We start from the raw sequence: 19713 nt of genomic DNA, 5'->3' as shown, positions 1-19713 counted from the left end.
ATATGGTACCTTCTATCTAGCTATCAATCGCAGATTTAAATATTAATAAATGATCTGGCATTGCTGTTTGTATGGGAAAATTTCAAACTTTTACAGCCCTTTGTCATAAAGTTATACAGTCAAAAAACACAAAAATAGACCCTTTAGTCCAACCAGACATTCAAATCTGACCTACTTCCATTTACCAGCATTTGGCCCATATCTCTCTAAACCTTTCCTACTCATGAACCCATCCAGATGCTTTTTAAATGTTGTAAATGTACCACCCTGATCACTTCCTTTGGCATCTCATACACACTCTCCATACACACAGCACCCTCTGCCTGAAAATGTTACCCCTCACATCCTTTTTAAATCTTGCTTGTCTCACCTTAAACATATACCTTTAAGGTTTGGACTCGCCCACCCTCGGAAAAAGACTTTGGCTGTTCACCCTATCCATGCCCCTCATGATTTTATAAACCTCTGTAAGGTCACCCCCTCAGCCACTGATGCTCCAGGAAAAAAAAAACACCCCAGCCTCTTCCCATAACACAAACCCTCCAGTCCCAGCATCACTCTTGCAAATCTTTTCTGCAACTTCTCAAGTCTAACAACATGTAGACGGACCACCAGAATTGTACACTGTATTCTGTGTGACAAGTTGTTTCCTGATTTCACTCCTGAAAGGTCTGGCCCCAAACTGCATCTTCTATCCTGGACCCTCCAATTCCTCTCAATCTACCGAATCATTTCTCCTTAATAACCCTGCTGGCCTGCATACCAGTTCTTTAGCTCCAAGACACAACAAGACGGGTGGCAGAAAAGCCCTCTCTCACTCATGGTATGTACGCAATATTACTCATTAAAGGCCGTTAAAACCAATTGGAGGAAGTCAAATTAGGTCCAGGCAACTTCTGTTTTCCTGCTGGCAGTAAGAGCCAGCATAGATGCTTGGAGGAAGACTCTCTACTGGAAGCTGGGTTTTGGGGTGGGGAAGACTAGTACTCCAAGAAGGGAGGCCTGGAGTCGCTCCCAACTTGCCGAACTGCAGCAGCAGCAGCCAATGAGGTAATTCCCTTGGCTCTCAGTGGTTTCCTGGCTGAAAACGTCACGTTGAAGATCTATCTCCCTTACTTCGCTTGCATTCCAGCCTGCTCCTATTTTCAAGCTGCAAGCCCTCTGATTGGCTCTCCAGCGTCAAGAGATCATCCATTATTTTTATTTGGATAGTTAGGCCTGCTCTCTCCAGGGAAAATCACAATGAGCAATTATTTGCTGTACAGTGCAGTTTTATGATAATCCGACAACAAATTCCTGTCCAGGGACTCTGAGAAAGTTGAGAGGAGATTGCGTAATTGTGTTTAACATTACAAGGTAGTTTGATAAGATTAACTAATTAAAAAATGTCTGGCAGCTATTACATTGCTAACATGAGAGCATAAATTTAAGATAATTATAAAAGAGCCTTTTCTTTCTAAACCGCACAGTTAGGATCTGGATGCATCTCCAGAAACAGTGGAAGCAGAATCAATCATAGCTTATCCGTAAGCTGCAAATTGAAAAAGAAAAATTGACGGTTAGCAAGCAGAGGGAGTGGGAATAAATAGAGGGGTCTTTCAGAGAGCTGACCAAGGTATGATGGCTGACTGGCACCTCCGTGTGCTGTAAAATTCCATTATCCTAATGCTCTAATGTGTTATAACTCCAATTTCAGAAAAAAAGCACCCTTTACTGCAGGAGCGTAATACTTCATTACCACCACCAGTCATCTTGTGACCTCTCTGAGATTGAGAAGATGACATTCATGTCAGGAATTATATTGTCGAGACTAGAAACCTTCTGAGATTACCCAAAGCGATTTTGTGGAGAGCAGAGATGGACATTTCATCAATAGTATTAGAAGGTTCAAAACTCAGTCACAGATTTAGCCACTACTGGAGGTAGGTGAGATGTTTTTTTAAGCAAATTAAGTGCTCTCTCATCTTGTGGTTCCCTGCATGAAAGGGAACTGCTTTTAGAGCTGCTTGTCAAGACTATCCGCCACCTCGCTTTCTTGATTTACTCTGAACAAAATTTTAAATACCGTTCCAGTTTTAGGTCCTCGTCGTTTCTTCTCAGCACGTTCCTTTTCTTCAAGTTCTGAGTTTTCTTTCTCAATTAGAGATATCAATGTATTGCAACGTCTCTGGAGTTCCTGATGTAAGAAGAGTATGAAGAAAGAAAAGTTATCGTCATCAATATCAAAGGGCAATCTCATTGAGATATATGACATTGCTGAAGGGTTAGACAAGATAGATATTGTGTGGGATTTGTTTTCTGGCTGGGAATCAAGAACCAAGGGCCAAAGTCTAAACATTAGGGGTCATTATTGACGGACCAGTTCAGGGCCTTGCAATTGTGGGTGAATCAAGAATGTCACCCATGGACTTTCTCACTCAGCACTTCAATGCAGAGACGGCAAGAAAGGGGTGAGTTTCCTATCAGGAAAGACTCACTCAATTACTTCTACTTCTTGTCACCTCCAGGAAGGGGAAAATTACATCCTATGTTTCTAATTACTTTGTCAGATTGGGACTAATGAATACAGCAGCCATTTTACAGTAAAATCACAGAAGCAGATAACTGTTCAGTTTTACTCTCACAGCTATTAGATTTAAAGAGTGTAATTCTAATTTAATTGAGCAAATTTACTTGCCTAACGTAAAGACCAAAATGGCCGAACGAAAGCTATCCCTCCGTAAAATGACAATGTGTTATACCTGTTTATTTTGACCACTTAAAGAATACATTTAGCACAAATTTGTAATCTGCTGAGTTTCAAACCTATTTATTAAATATATTACATGCAAATAGTTTTCTTTGAAGATGACAGTCATGTCTAAAAAGCAAACCAAAGCCACTGTTCTCAAAGGCACCTTCAGTCTTCCTGTGTAAACCTGTTCATATAGGAAAAGGATTTTCCTATAAGAATTGAATTTTATAAATGCCAGTAATTGTTTGAGTTGTGAATAAAACTCATCCAAATTAATAGACATTAAAAGACTAATAGGGTTTTGAATTTGCTCAGCACCACGTAAATCTTACATACAAATGATACTATCACATTTGATTTTTCTAAATGTACAATTTATAACTCTCCCAAAACAAGTACCACAATGGCACTTAATTAACATAGTGTGATCTTTGTGAGGAATCTTAGTGCCTGAAAATGTGGGAGTTCGAATCTTTGTAGCATTTAAATTCAAGACTCAACAATTTGAAAACCTAGTGAACATTTTCAAATTAATTGAACATTTTCTTACCATTGCTGTCCTGGACTTGATAAACCAGTCAAACCTAAACTGTGGGGCATTGCGCACACATTGTCGCAGTTCCTCATACACATTTTCCTTATCAAAGCCCATCTTGTGCAGCATACAGATCAGGAAGCGATCTTCCTCTTCTGTATAATTCTTTCCTTTGTTAGTTCCATACTGAATACGCAGTTGATGGAAAGGAGCTTTATATCTTGCCATCTGAAATGAAGGAACAGACGGACACAAGTTAAAACAACATACCAAGAAACATGTACCACATCAGAAAGTTCACTCTTTTTCAGTAATACGAGGAATCAGATTACAAGATAATGCATATGCAGTGAATCACCCAACATCATCTTTAAAGCAACACTTGACTTACAGAAAGAAATGAATATTGAACTCTCTGATTTAACAATGGTTTATATTATAATACATTGGTAATTTTAAATGTAAGGATACAGAAAGTGCTATGATCTTCAAAATAGGTCTTCACTATATTCCATAACAGGATTAACTTTGTATGTGACTGCACAGCATGTCATCAATATTGCAGGGAATGTCATCCCAGATTAGAAAATTAGGGATATTAATCCCACAATCTTTTAACAGACAGATATGTACCAACACGTGAATCATGAAATAGTTCTATATTCCATACTGTCAATTTCACACATGCCACTGAGGTTACATCAAAACTATGCAGTTCAGAAGTCCTGTTCAAGCTGAGCACGTCAATCCTCTTGCATACATTTATCATGCATACATGAGTATGTCTAAAGTTTCGCTGCCTGAGCACTCAAATGAATACATCATAAACAAAAAAGAATTAGAGTGAACACTGCATGACACTTAGCGGTATTAAGTAAAACAAAAAAAAAGTCACCTTTGCATCTAAAGCTTTCTTTATGCTAATCCGTCTTTGAATCCTTGACTCCCCACGCTCAATCTGGGCCATGATCTTCTCGATGTCCTGCAATTCATTGCAGCGTTCCCAGAAAACAGCTAAAGATTCAAGTATATGTAAAGAATGAAACAGCCTGCAATACTCAAAGAATATTTGACCACACAACAAACCTAGTTTCCATTTCAATTTTCCTGCTCATCTCCCAGAATTTCAACTGAAAAGGGAGCTGTCAGCTTGTCAAATGTTCAAAGTATCAGCCTTCAATTTGGAGAGTTTAAAGACCATGTTTCCTTTTTTTTATTGTGTGCTGGGGGCTAAACTGGGAAAAGGACTGCTTTAAACCAAGGACTGTGGAAGGAGTTGCTGCATGTTTTAAAACAAGCAATCGGAACTCATTGTGAACTGTGTTTATACTGTTGCTTGTTCAAGCAGTGGAGGAAGAAGTATAAGCTGCCATGACATGGCCATGTGATCAAAGCAAACCACCCAGACAGAGAGAGAGAGAGACAGAGAGAGAGAGAGAGAGAGAGAGATGACTGGTTTATGCAATAAGGTCCAGTTGTGGAGGCAAGGAAAATCACTGTCTGGTTTCTGGGCAGGTAGCCTGAGAATGTGTGAATAAACAGAGAATGTTTCTCTTTCTTTCTCTACAGTGAAGTAACAAAACTAGAAAAATAGCTAGCTATTGTCTCCCACCTGCTATAAGCAGTTGCCTCTATGCCGTGACTAAACAATTACAGTATCAACTGCTCTGTGTCTGTACTATAGAACTGAAAGCAACTTGGAGAGAATGAGAAGCTTGAAGGTGAAAAAGACCTGGAAAACAAAAGAGACGCCTCTCTGAATCATGTGGACTGGTGCCATCGAAATGTGTTTCCCCGATATTTTTTCTCCACCCATAACATCCATGTCTCTGAATGTCTTTATATGTATGTGAAGTGGTTTCAGAAGGGGGCTAGAGTTTTAGCTTAGTGCAGTTCTATAGTGATAATTCAGTTTTATAAAGCTGTGGTTAAAATTAATTTCTTTGTGAAAGTGGAGTACTGGAGACTTTGAGTAACTCAATCAAAACTTTAGCTTGCATGATAATCCCAGGAATGGGGGCTTCAAATATCAGCGCACTTCCCAATTTGATCACAAAAGATTCTTATTTATCTTCCACTTTCTATGACCCACGGGTAGGCTGTCAGAATGCTGGACGATTCAGGTTTCACTGTTAAAAGATTTTTTAAATAAAATATGGTCAATTTAAACAGAAAAATTTAAATCCCGAAGGAAAAGATTGCAAACCTACAAATATCTTCATCAACAAGATCCTTTTTGGTCAAACCTAGATTTACAACTCAGGTTCGATGACCAAAACTAAAAAAAAATACCAATTCCGTCAAGAACTGGAAACACATTTACCAGAATACTCAATGACCTCTTCAGGAGTCTTCCCCTCAACTTCTCTGGCAATGTTATCAATATCATCTCGACCATACTTCTCATTGGCTTTGATAAACTGATTGAAGTCCCGTTTGTTCCAAGTTGTGAAACCCTAGCAAACAATTTGCCAGTGGCAGTTTGAGTAATGCAACTTAAATTTGCACTGCAAGTTCATTACTACATGTAAGCACAAGTGATCATTAAATGTAATAGGTAATTTTGGAGTAAGGATATTAAATATGGAGAGTTGTGACTTCCATTAATTTTAGTTAAATGTCAATGTGTTTTGATCATAATTATCTCACAATACAAATAAATTAATTCCAAAAATATGCAAAACAAACTTACACAATAATTGAAGACTAATCGTATTAATTAATTAGTAGGATTAATATGATGGCACGTGATGGAAGGTTACAATTTGAACGCAGACCTCTTTAATTATTAAAAATTAATTAACAGCTCAATATGATAGGGCACTCAAGGAACACTCAAATCAATTTCTAAGCTATATATAGGACTCACATAGTTAGAGGAGATAGGTTTTTTCAAAATTTCAATGATTTCACACTCCCAAGACAAGGCTCACAAAGCATCTAGGTGCAACAGCCAAAAGCTGCTGCGATTCTGGTGGGTACAGACATTCAACTAATGGCTAAATTCCTAAACCAACAGAGACTAGATCTTCGGGTCAAAACATACTACAAGCAATTTCAACACGCGTCAGCAATTTTACAGGCAAATTAATTCATATCTAGCACGTTATACTTTTGCATTTCCTACATTATGAGTTCCATTTGTTAACAGTGCAGGATTAACTATTGTGCAAACAAGATGTTGATAATAAAACAGCTTTACACACAGCATTTAGTTAGTTCACTTCCTCAATATTATTTTTAATGGTAGCTGAGGAGTTTTTTTTCGTGGTCCTAGTTCTGTGACAGTTGGCTTAGGAGTTTGTTTTACTGTTGTTTTGTGAACGATATGCAAGATACAAATAAAAAAAATTGCATCTTCAACTTTGTTGGACAAATGACAGAAGTTATTATATAAAAGAACTGAAAAATTTGTGCAGGTGCTATGCAAGCAATTATAGTATTTTATATTTATATATAATGCATTCTTAAAGATATTCCAGTTCCAATAGTGAAGAAGATGTAGATCAGCATTATCTTTTGTCTAAACTGCAATAGGCTTGGAACTATACCTGTGTAAGAAGCTTCTCTTTCTCTTCAACTTCCTTCTGGTTGAGAGGCAGTGCATCGTCAATTTTCCGCTGCTCTTCCTTTTGTACTTGAGCTGCATTGTGTAAGTCAGGATTCCGGGGGACCTGGAATTATTCCCAAATGGGCAGTAAGTTACTTACATGCAATACTCCATATTGTTATATTCTTATAGCAGCATCCAACACAATGCAAAGAAAAAATCCAATTGGCTTATCTACTTATGAAAAGAGTTACCAAATGCCTCAAAAGATAGGTTACCTCCAAATCTCAACATTGTATTAAACTGCATCCACATTTCATGTATTCTTTTGATTCTTAAAGTTGTTTATTTGGAAAATAGTTGTACCTTCAATGTCACTTTTCACTAAGGATTCAAACACTGAAAAGATTACAGATTGTCATCCAAACACAATGTATTGCATTTGAACACAAGGGTCAAGATTAAGTGTAATCAATAAAGATTAAGATTAAGCTCATTTATGTAACAAAACTACCAACCACAGATTAGGTTTCCATCACCAATACCGGCAACATGCAGAAACCAGAACATCAACTGGACCAGAGTTGGAGCTTTGAGGTGATAAGGGATTTGTCACTGAACATGTGTCTCAACTGCTCACTGTCTCAAGTAATTGACCACAAACTGACTGCCAGAAAAGCTTATTGGGAGAATGCAGAACTAAGTGGGATGCTCACTTGGAGAGCTAGATAGGCATGAGCTGAATGACCTATTTTCGTGTGATAACAATTCTGTGATTCCATGAAAACTTCGCCCAAGTTCAATTATTTAATACAATCTCAATAATGAGCATCCAAAGGTAGTAGTCATGCATAGCAAATGAACACACTCCATTTTTGTTGACTCAATGCAAGTGCACACTAATATTAACATGAAAGATGTGGTCAAATTTTAATGCATGGTGAAGGATAGAAGCATCACGCAAAAAGTACTGGGAAGCCATGCACTCTGCACCTCCAGAACTGACTGGATGTTTTCATTTTCTCTACAAATGTAAAGGGGTTTCAATGGGAAAAGACTGACTTTGCGTGATGCTGTTGATGTTCGTTGTACTAGAATGCAACACAGCAGCTCCAGTGCACTGTGAAGTATTTCATAGAAAATCACAGAATCACTTACAACTCAATACAATGAATTTCAGCCAATTACTCAATTCTTAAGACATTTGCACTGCAATACCTTATAGCCTATACTTTTTCGATAAGACAGGATTTCTTTCTCCAGTAGTTCAAATAGGCGTGGTGGAAAAAACTGGAAGTCTTGAATACTTGGCTGTTTTGGAGGTCGAGGTGCCTACAATATATAATAACTGTAATCAGAATGGAAACATTCAGTACCTCTTCGTCTTTTGTCTATTTGTAAGAGCTGTGCATAAATCTTTGTTATTTTTAATCATTTCCTTTTGCTCTTTATGAAAGGCTTCTAAGAAAAATAAACATCTTAAATGATCATTCTCACATTTTTAAATTACAACAAAGCAACCAAATAAAAACATCAACATTTCAATCATTAAGTACTTTTTACTGGATCAGGAAAAACCAATTCATCTTTAATGGAATCGTAAGCAATTTTCCTGGAAAGCACTTTGCAAGCCTACTGGTGAGGTCAGTATGTGTCAACCCAGACCTTTGCCAAGATTGGTTTGTACCTGTCAAGTACAAGTAGCAGTAAAGGCTGAGGGGGAAAAAAAAGTCACATTTAGAACATAGAACAATACAGTGCAGAGCAGGCCATTTGGCCCTCAATGTTGTGCTGATCTGTGAACTAATCGAAGCCCATCACCCTACACTATCCCATCATCATCCATATGCTTATCCAAGGACTGTTTAAATGCCCCTAGTTTGGCTGAGTTAACTAAGATTTGTATTTATGATCTATATAATATTATTCAGACAAAAAGACAACTTTTTACAGTCTAGAGAGATGAATTTTACAAATGAGGTGAAAGGACTGGGGGGAGGAATGAAATTTACAACAAAAGAAGCATATTTTAAGGAAGTTACTGCAGTACCCAACACAGTCAGCAAGATCAAATGGCTAAGGAGAATCACAATAAGCGAGTCTGCAAACTTGAAGTTGGATTATCTGTGAAGTCTAAGTCCACCGAGAAAGTTCCCAAAGCAGAGCAAGTTGAAGGTTTCAAAGATAGGGAGAGACCTCTTACAAAAGGAGAAAAAAAAACTGGGTGGAATTTTCCCCTCTATCGGTCTGGCATGAGCATAGACCTTGTCATCGAGCAGCAACCATCACAGTTCCACGTGTGCCTCATTAAAACCCTGACTTGCTTTATTTTATATGCCCTTTCCAATTCTACTCTTTATTTCCCAAGAAGCTAGATGGCACAACTGCCCACATATAGTTCAGAGCAGGTACCTGGCAGCTGCAGCTGCAGTTTATCTATCCTGGCCTCATTTAACTGCTTCTTCACAACACATCCTTGCATGCTCCATGGTAACCTCTCATTCACAGTTGGCAGTGGCCAACCACCAGCCTTACCACATCATCATGCCTGCCATCAGACTGGCTCATGCATCAGTTCAGCTCTTCAACATTTTGCTGTGGAGTTCATGGGCTCCCGTGAATTGTGTGTTTGCACAACGTTCAGTTTGCATGCTGGGACACAAATGCATCGACTCAGCGGTCACTTTATGACTGTTGGCTTGCTTTCTTAGCACTAAATCACCTTGCACTTAACTTGAGGCCTCCGGCCTCTGTATACTTCACACTGCTTTCTTGGCATGTCCTCACTGACTTACAGACTGCTAGCCTTTACCTAGTTTACATTGCTTTTAAATGCAGAAGAAGAGGCAGACAGCTTGTGATGCTAGCCAATACTGAACAGGCAAATGAGTGGACATGTGCTGTTTGGTACCATGTGGTCAATGTCACATCCACAGTATATGCCATAGTTTACACTGCAGACACACTGCAAGTGCTTCAAGCAAATGGCCAAGTGTAAAAGTCAAAGGGAAGCAAAACAAAGTGAAGTGAATAGGATACACAGGATGTACCGCAACAGTCAGTTCAAGTACTCATCTGATCCCAGTCCATGGGGTTGGCCATGGTCAGTCAGGTGCTTGGTTCTATTACAGTCTGGGAATCTGGCCGTGGTCAGTCCTGCAGTTCAAGTTGAACCAGTCTGGAAGTTCAAGTCGACAGTGTCTGTGGGGATACTGGTCCAGAATAGAGAGGGTCAATGTTTCCTGCATTGAGACAATGGAAGGAGTTCAACACAGATGGAAGAGGTTAAGCTTTAGGAGAAGAGTGAGTAGGAAACGCAAAGGTTAGGAATGTTTGCACTTTGGGAGGATGAGGTGGGTGAGAACAATTGAACGTACTTGACGATTGCCACACTACGCCTTGCAGTCTATGAGCCTTAGTTAGAGACATGTGCACAGTTAGAGTGAGTGGTGGTCTCTGAGTGAGGGGTGAGATAACACAGAGGAGACGGTGGCATTTGCCCTTGGAGAGTACAGATGATCATCAGCCTTCTTCCTGCACTCCTGGGTGACTCTGTTAGCTCAATAAAGTGCTCTGGTGATCTCATCTCCTGTGGTAATTCACAGGAAAAAAAGTCAGCCTTGCTCTCCATTAAGATCTCCATGTCTCTGCGCCCATATGGGGAGCGGGTTTTCCTTTACTCCAGGCTATGCTCTTGGTGATAACAGTTGATCACTACAGAATGAGGGGCAGTTCCTGGTCAGCAGTATCTGTACTGCAGCTAGGCTTTAAATATGGCACCAATGATGGGCACACCAGAAATCAACGACAGCGATAAGCTCCCTCCTGCCCTACAATTCCCTAAAAAGACACGCAAAAACCTGGTTTCAATAATTGTAATTGCATGAAAAAAGTTGCTCTGAGCTGTGGCGGGCTGGACGCTAGGAAACTTGACAAAATGCATTAACTAAAAATGGGAAAATTCCACGCAATATCTCTGACTGAGTTGGAATTGTCTCTGATGATCAAAGGGGATTTTGGGGATGAATTCTAACTTTTGTTAAATGGGGTAAAATGGTCAGTAATTGAATAGTCACTTGTTATATGTCACACACAAGTGGACTTGGGTCTTAATTTTTTTTAAAATACTGTTATTCTAGTTATTTTATTTCTTTATTTTTCAAATTTATCACTGAGATTTTGTACTTTTGAAGGTCTGTAATGCTGGAATTTTTACTTTTTTTTCTACCTTTTCCTAAGAATTTGTACTAAAGAATCTGTACCTTTATACTAAAATGGCACCATAAGTGGCAACTTGTAAACTTTTCACTGTACTCATGAAAGCACATGTGACAATAAATCTAATTCATTCATCCATTCAATTTGTCTTTCTATTGCTATCAGTAGACCAAAGAACTTTCAGAAAAGGTTTACAAGACAAATTCTGGTTATCTTATGGGGAACGGTTGGAAAGTAATTCTTTTCTCCTGGTAGTTAGAACAGTAAGAGGCAATTTGACTGAAAATTGAAAGATGCTGAGGCATCTTAGCAGATTATATGTCGACAGGAATTTCCCCTTTAAAGGAGAATCTAGTAATTGCAATCACCGGTTTAAAAATAAGCAACCATCTATTTAAAATAGAGATTAAATGATTTTTTTTTAAGGTTGAGAGTCTTTGGTATTCTCTTCCTGAAAAGATGGTGAAAATAAAGTGTATGAATAATTTTAAGGCAGACATGTATAAATTAAGCAAGGGAGTAAAAGGTCATTAATGTTAGGTGTGAATGTGGATTTGAAATTACAATCAGATCAGCCACATCTTCATTAAATGGTGAAACATACTGGAGGGGCTGAACGGCCTCTTGCTCACTGTTTCTATGTATCTTCATATTTATGCTGTTCAAATTGAAATTCCTGGAAACCCAAGACAAATGTTATGAAGAATGCTGAACTGAGAGGATGTTCAAATAAAAATTAAACAAGACAACTTCATGTGATGAGACAGGGGAATACCATGTCTGAATTCTTGCACCATGATTTACTTTCAAAACCAAAGATGTCTTTTAATGTTCCCTCAGTGCAGACATCAGTGCAGTATTTTTAATCATTTCATCAAATAAAAGCTTGTATTTATTCAATGCTCATGATATAGAAGAACTTTGGGGAATGCTTTAGAAGGAGATAAAAGAGTTGAGAGAGCCAGGGGACCAATGCCACAATCAAAGGCAAAAATGTAAGCAGGCTTTGAAAGAGGGAGCATTGACGAGAAAGTACAAAGGGTAAGAATATAGTAACTGAACAACCGTTCTGTGAATATTATTTACCCCAAGACCAAACACATCAATAGTCAACTTGCACATTTTCTGACAGGAAAAAAAGTTTCTTCTGATATTCTGAGAGGTAATTCAAATAATCGTATAGAACAGGAGAGGAAATTTACCCTGTGAGCATGGTGCAACAAAATCACAAACCTCATTCTTCATAAAACTGGTTTACAATTTTCATACAGATAGGGCAAACTCTTCTCTCTGCATCATCGTCAGCAACCTGCTACAGATGTGTATTCTCCAAGGAAATCAAAGAGGATAAGGTACCCAGGAAGTATACTATCACATGATGAAATCTTTATGTTGTTCCTGTGCCTTTGTATAATTTGATAGTTCTAACCATCACAAACTACTAAACATAACCTTAAACACCATCATTTTAAATTCAAACTATCCTTTGAAAACATAAACGAAACTGAAGTTGCTAGAAAAGCTCAACAGGTCTGGCAGCATTTGTGCAGAGAAATCAGAGATAACTTTTCGGGTCTAGTGACCCTTCCTAGAATTGATGGTAACCAGAAAAATATCAGTTTATATGCAGGGAGGAGGTAGGGAATAAACGATAGGCGAGGATGGAGCCCAGAGAAAGAAGGACAGTTGGACAGATAAAGGAGTGGACAACCAAAGGGCTAGGAGGGTGAAACGCTGTTAATGGAGACTGTTGGTGGCTAACGTTAGGTACCTATCAGTTCTGAGGAACAGTCACCGGACCAGAAACGTTAACGCTGATTCCTCTTCACAGATGCTGCCAGACCTGCTAGGCTTTTCCAGCAAATTCTTTTTTTGTTTCTGAACTACAGCATCCGCAGTTCTTTTGGCTTTTACTTTGTAAACATAGCTTTCTTCAGCCCGTTACCTTTGGTGCTCTTGGCTCACTGACACGTAAAGCTTCTCGGAAATATGCATCGACTGCATAATTGGCTTTCCGCTCTCGTTTGGGAGGTTCAATCCACTCTGTTAAACCTATCTGTTCATTTTATAAAAAAAGAACAATTTTATTAACACTCTGCATTTAAAATTGACAACAAGATCATTAAATTTGATATGCAAGCCCCACAGTACATAAGGCAACCTTTGAAGTGTCCAAATATGGTGATTGACATATACAGAGGAACCTCGATTATCCGGCATTCGATTAACCGAATGAAATACTCCCCGCCCATGTCCTTCGGATAGTCGAGGTTCCTCTGTACACTGAGCATAAAATGTGAGCCACTGTTATGGGTATGGGTGGTCACCCTTTCAAGATGTAAATGAAAACCTGGTCACATATAATATGAATGTGGCAATGGTTTATTGAGTGCATTCATTGTACAATCAATTGAGAGAAAATTCTCTGATTCACTGGTATATCCTTTCCTAAAAAAGACCAAAACTGTACATTGTATTCTAGATGTAGTCAGACTGATACTATGTACAGTAGTAGAAACACTTCCCTACTTTTACGTTCCAATTCCCTTGCAATAAAGACTGACATTCCATTGGCCTTCATAATTAATTGCTGTACCTTAACACATCACAGAATCATAGAGATGTACAGTACAGGAAAAATGCCAGTCAGCCCACTGAGTCTATGCTAGTCTAAATTATTCTAATTATTCTAATCCCATTTTCTAGCGCTTGGTCTACAGCCTTGTATGCCTTGGCATCAGAGTTGCACATCCAAATACTTCTTAAATAATTTGTGGGTTTCCACTTCTACCACTCTTAAAGGCAGTAAGTTTCAGATTCCCACCACCTTCTGGATGAAAAAAGATTCTTCACATCTCCCCTAAACCTCCTCCCCTTTGCTTAAATCTATGCTCCTTGGCATTAATCAATCTGCTATGGGGAACAGCTCTGTCTGTCTTCCCTACCTATGCCCCTCATAAATTTATACATTTCAATCATGCCTCTCCCTTCAGACTCCTTTGTTCTAAGGAAAACAGCCCCAGTTTATCCCATCCCTAACTCTCCACCCCAGGCAACATTCTGGTAAATCTCCTCTGCACCCTCTCCAGTATAATCACAACCCTCCTGTAATGTGGATTTCAAAACTGCACATAATACTCTGGCTGTGGGTTAACCAACTTTTATGCAGTTCCAACATAACCTTCTTGCTCTTAAACTTAATGCCTCTGCTAATAAAGGTAAGTATCTCTTATGCCTTCTTAACTACTTTATCTCCTTGTCCTCCTACTTTAAGTGACTGTGGACATGCACACCAAGGTCCTCCTGCTTCTCAGTGCTTCCTAAGGTCTTACCATTCGGCATCCCTTGCCTTGTTTGTCCTGTCCAATTGTATCAATTTAACAGAAATAGAGAAGATATGTGGAGGGAAATTATAGATGGAGCACAGTCTGTTGGAGTGCATTATGGTGCGATTAAAAGGACAGGAAAAATAGTCTTTATGTTATGTCTGAAGTTGAGTGATCTTTTGAAGTGTATATTTTTGCATGTAGGTAGTATGTTAGAAATATAATTGTTTGCATATCTGAATGAGCAATTTGTCAGTTTAACTGCTTGCTAATGAATAATAACTCTGGAATAAAAATTAACAGCTAGGTTCATTAGCTCTCTACTGGTTTCTGATTCATGATCATTACCATCTACTACCAATGGAATGTAAATTATTCTGATTTATTTAACCTCAATTAAATTTTGTTTAGTAACCAAACAGATGAGTGGTTATTGGAGCCAATGATGCTTTCACATGTGGTTAAGGTGTGACATCAACTAGACATGTTCTGCTCAATTTGTTTATGGGTTATTATTACATTTATATTCCAGATCAAAAGCCAACATTCTGAAGCCAAGTTTTTTAATTACTCAACTTTCATCAACTATTGTAGAATTCCATTAATGGATTAAGGATTGATCAGCAGAGCAAATAAAAAAAAGGTACACCCCTTTTATAGTGAAAGTGGCTGATCCAGATAGTCTGTATTTCCTAATTCAGTACAAACAACGCATCATAAAATTTCCCAGTTTCTATTTCTGTGGAACTCTGACCTTCGATAATACTTTATCTCCTACTACAACCTTTGAGCAGATTGTCTGAAAGTTGAAATGAACAGGCTTCAAGAAGGGTCTATTGGCAAATTTCAACAGAAATTTGCAACCTATGAGAGAATATTTTGGACAACAAGATAGTTCTGAACATGACAACTTTGGCTCAGCTCAGACAGCGATTTTTAAAGCCAGTACTTAAGCAAATACACAAAATGATCTGACATACTTTGCAACAAGGGATAATTCCACCAGCTGTTAAATTGTCAATATTCACAATATGTGAACACATTTGTGAAAAAATCAAAAAAGCATTAGCACTACTTTGAAAACAACGCTTTGAGGAAAATGTAGAGAAGATGTGGAACAAACTGAAGAGTAGCACACATTCTTTGCATCACTAGAGGGAGGTTACATTTGAGGATAAGGTGGTTCCAAATCCACTACTGTGCAGAGGGTGGCATATGCTTTTCATGTGCCTGTTCACACGGTCCTAGGAAGCATCAACAGTTGATGATGGGACTTTGTGAAAATGCTTCCAGCATATTGCGAGCATTTCCTGAGCCATTCATTGTCATCCCACCTGTTTTGGGAGGGGATTGCAGAAAATTCATTCTACGACATCCTCCGCCTTTTAATGACAGCATTTTTCATTTCCTGATGTTTTTCACATCATCCTGCATCCTATTCTATATTTTCTCCCTACATGACTAACTGCACCTACTTTCACAAACTATTTTCCTTCACTAATTTGAGTGGGATCTTCTGTCAAATCACCTGATCCTGCTGTGATTCTAATCCCTCTTGTTGGGTCAGTGTGTTTAAATATGCAGGGCAGCCTGCCGCTAAACTTCCTGCCATATACAGGAAGCCCAGAACTGCTCAGCAGAAATATATCTATATGTGGCACAGCAACAAAGTTTTCTCTGTAAGGTGCTAAGGATCGGCAGTTAGATTTAAGTGTACTTTGCCTGGAATGCTAAATATCAGAAATGGTCACTGAAATGGTGAGTTTTAGCTTGCAGTACTGATATGCTGAAGGAATTAAAGCTCATTTTAAAAAAAAAATTACATATTCAAAAGATGTTCAATAGTAGTATTAAACTCAAAGTTAACAACACATACCTTCTGTTTCCCTCTGTAATCTTCACCTTCAAAACTATATAAACTTTCTGTTTCCATTGTAAACGATCGAAGAGAACTCTCACCAAGGTTTTGCAAACGTTCTTTCAGTTCAGCTGTCTATAATGGAGAAAATAATTTTCTTCAATTACATTTTCAGGCTGCAGCCTAAGACCATCAATAAAGTCAGGTTCCAAATGAAATATGACAGCATTAAAAAGATAAAAAATAGAAATTAAACATTAGAAAAAGGTGTTTTTGAGTTTTAGTCAGTATACGTAATGCTTTACATTAACAATTGAGTCAGGGAGAGAGGGACAGGAAATTCATAATGCCTAAAATCTGAATGTGACTCCCCTGATGGCCTGACCTGTTAAACAGTGGACAGCTTATTCACACAGACCAAGAAAGGCTCAAGATTGATCCTTGGCCATTGTTAATTGGGCTAACAGCAGGAGACTTCTGTCAACTTCAGAACACCTGAATTCACAAGGAGAAAAACCACAACGAATATTCCTGCCTGAATCACTAGCCAGTAACCCTGCTGGAAGTATGTGTGGACAGTATCAGGCTCAGACAAAATACTCTCCATCTAGAGTCAGGTAACATGTCAACATTGTCAAAGGTCAGCATCATGGTTCGACTTGCACTACTTGAAGAAAGAGAGAATACTGAATTTCCAAACATTGAATAGTTCTCTCCTTATAATCACAACATTCATGTAGCAAAGAAATACAGGGAACAAGTTATTTAGTAGCTGACCGTTAAGAACGAAACAAGCAGGAAAACATGGACTCATTAAATATTTGGTTGTGATACCTTCTTTTCTCCTCTCTCCAATATAGTGTCAATGTCCTCATCTGTTAGCTCACTGTCTTTGGTGGCAAAGACATGGGTTGCACCATGGCGAATCATCTGTAGCATTTCATCTTTGCCTAGTTTGTTGGTCTGTTGGTCAATCAGCCTGCCTAATAAAATAAAAAAATTGCCAAATGTCTAGATGTACTTTTGAAACAAATTGGATTTAAAAAAAACTAACTTGCTCTGATTATTTAACTCTATTAAATAAACAGTAACTAAATTAAATGATTTCAATCTGATTTCAGATAGTCAACGTGGTTTCGTCAAGGGCAGGTCGTGTCTCACAAACCTCATTGAGTTTTTTTGAGAAGGTGACCAAGTATGTAAATGAGGGTAGGGCAGTTGACATGGTATACATGGACTTCAGTAAAGCCTTTGATAAGGTTCCACATGGTAGATTATTGGAGAAAATGCAGAGGCATGAAATTGAGGGTGATTTAGTAGTTTGGATTAGAAACTGGCTTTCTGAAAGAAGGCAGCGTGTGGTGGTTGATGGAAAATATTCAGCCTGGAGTCCGGTTACTAGTGGTGTTTTGGGACCATTGCGGTTTGTCATTTTTATAAATGACGGCACAGGTGGATGGATTAATAAATTTGCAGATGATACTAAAGTCGGTGGAGTAGTGGACTGTTTGGAAGAATGTTACAGGTTGCGGGGGAACTTGGATAAACTGCAGGATTGGGCTGAGAGGTGGCAAATGGAGTTCAATGCAGATAAATGTGAGGTGATGCACTTTGGGATGAATAACAGAATGGCAGAATACTGGGTCAATGGAAAGATTCTTGGTAGTGTGAATTTGCAGAGGGATCTTGGAGTCCATCTACATAGACCCCTGAAAGTTGCTACCCAGGTTGACAGTGTTGTTAAGAAGGCATACGGTGCGTTAGGTTTCATTCGTAGAGGGATTGAGTTCCTGAGCCACAATATCATGCTGCAACTACACAAGTGCGGCCACACTTGGAATATCGTGTACAGTTTTGGTTGCCATATTTTGGGAAAGATGTTGAAGCATTGAAAAAGGTGCAGAGGAGATTTACCAGGATGTTGCCTGGTCTGGAGGGAAGGTCTTATAAGGAAAGGCTGAGAGACTTGGGTCTGTTCTCATTGGAAAGAAGAAGGCTAAGAGGGGATTTGATAGAGACATACAAGATTATCAGAGGATTAGATAGTGCAGAGAGTGAAAGTCTTTTTCCTAGGATAATGACTGTAGCTTGTACGAGGGAGCATAGCTACAGGAGAAAGTGAGGTCTGCAGATGCTGGAGATCAGAGCTGAAAATGTGTTGCTGGAAAAGCGCAGCAGGTCAGGCAACATCCAGGGAACAGGAGAATCGACGTGGAGCATAGCTACAATTGAGGGATGATAGATTTAAGACAGATGTCAGAGGCAGGTTCTTTAAGCAGAGAGTGGTAAGGGCATTGAATGCCCTACCTGCCACTGTAGTTAACTCAGCCACATTGGGGAGATTTAAACAATCCTTGGATAAGCACATGGATGATGATGGGATAGTGTAGGGGGATGAGCTGAGAATAGTTCACAGGTTGGCGCAACATCGAGGGCTGAAGGGCCTATTCTGCGCTGTATTGTTCTAAGTTCTATGTTCTGTGAAGAATAAAAGCAAAACAAAAAGGAGCCTGTCACGTAACTTCTGTATTACTGGCATCAAATAGTTCATGGCGATAATAATAACCATGTGAACATCTCTGCTAAGACCAGAGAAACAAAGTGCAAGTTCATTCACTTTCCCTTCATCGCCTCATTGCCAGACTTGTCTTCACTGACCGCAGTAACGTATGTTATGGATACGAGTGCAGCAGTTGTACTCTATTACCTCACCCAATCAGCTTCACATGTGAGTACCTGCTGACTTCACCTGCATCATCTTCCAGGGCAGATGCAGTAACACAGGAATAGGAATAGGGCATTCAGCCCTCAAACCTGTTCTATCATTCACAGTGATCCTGGCTAAATCTGTGGCCTAACTCCATATACCTTTCTGCCTTTGGCCAATATCCCTTAATACTTTTTGCTTAACAAAACTTTGTTTTGTATTTAAAACTAGCAACTGACACAGCATCCACTGCTGTTTGTGGAAGAAACTTCCAAACACCTACCATCCTGTGTGCAGAAGTGCTTCCTAACATCTCTCCTGAATGGTTAGGCCTAATTCTCAGACTATGACCCATTGTTCCTGAATCCGCACTAGTGGAAATAGTTTCTCTTTATCTACCCTGTCTTTTCCTGTTAGTATTTTTAAGGTTTCAATCATATCACCTCTTAACCCTCTAAATTCTAGAGAAAAAAACAGCCTAATTTCTCCTCATAACTTTTAACCCCTGAAGTCCAGGTATTATTCTTTTAGACCTATGCTGTGTTATCCCTCCAAGGCTAATACATCCTGCATCGAGAGTGTGGTGCTGGAAAAGCACAGCAGGTCAGGCAGCATCTGAGGAATCCTGATGAAGGGCTTATGGTCGAAACGCGATTCTCCTGCTCCTCGGATGCTGCTTGACCTGTTGTGCTTTTCCAGCACCACCTACCCAGCTCTGATCTCCAGCACTTCACTTTCTCCTAATATATCCTGCCTCAAGTGTAGTGCCCAGTTCTGCTCTCAGT

At 39.0% G+C, this 19713-nt stretch overlaps 1 protein-coding gene across 2 annotated transcripts in view; it reads right to left on the bottom strand.

Moving 5' to 3' along the window:
- The window catches only part of smarca1 (SWI/SNF related, matrix associated, actin dependent regulator of chromatin, subfamily a, member 1), a 113344-nt gene that overhangs the window by 6779 nt on the left and 86852 nt on the right, over positions 1 to 19713 (bottom strand). For both annotated transcript variants that reach the window (XM_043704859.1, XM_043704860.1), the window contains exons 16-24: positions 17056 to 17204; positions 16240 to 16356; positions 12983 to 13093; positions 8038 to 8151; positions 6821 to 6943; positions 5593 to 5725; positions 4165 to 4283; positions 3285 to 3497; positions 2066 to 2176 (exon numbers count right to left, since the gene is read on the bottom strand). In XM_043704859.1, coding sequence (XP_043560794.1) covers positions 2066 to 2176; positions 3285 to 3497; positions 4165 to 4283; positions 5593 to 5725; positions 6821 to 6943; positions 8038 to 8151; positions 12983 to 13093; positions 16240 to 16356; positions 17056 to 17204 — 1190 coding nt within the window. The remainder of the gene's footprint in view (positions 1 to 2065; positions 2177 to 3284; positions 3498 to 4164; positions 4284 to 5592; positions 5726 to 6820; positions 6944 to 8037; positions 8152 to 12982; positions 13094 to 16239; positions 16357 to 17055; positions 17205 to 19713) is intronic.

Source organism: Chiloscyllium plagiosum, chromosome 15, assembly GCF_004010195.1.
Source record: "Chiloscyllium plagiosum isolate BGI_BamShark_2017 chromosome 15, ASM401019v2, whole genome shotgun sequence".
Lineage (NCBI taxonomy): Eukaryota > Metazoa > Chordata > Chondrichthyes > Orectolobiformes > Hemiscylliidae > Chiloscyllium > Chiloscyllium plagiosum.
This window is presented reverse-complemented; position numbering and strand designations above follow the sequence as displayed.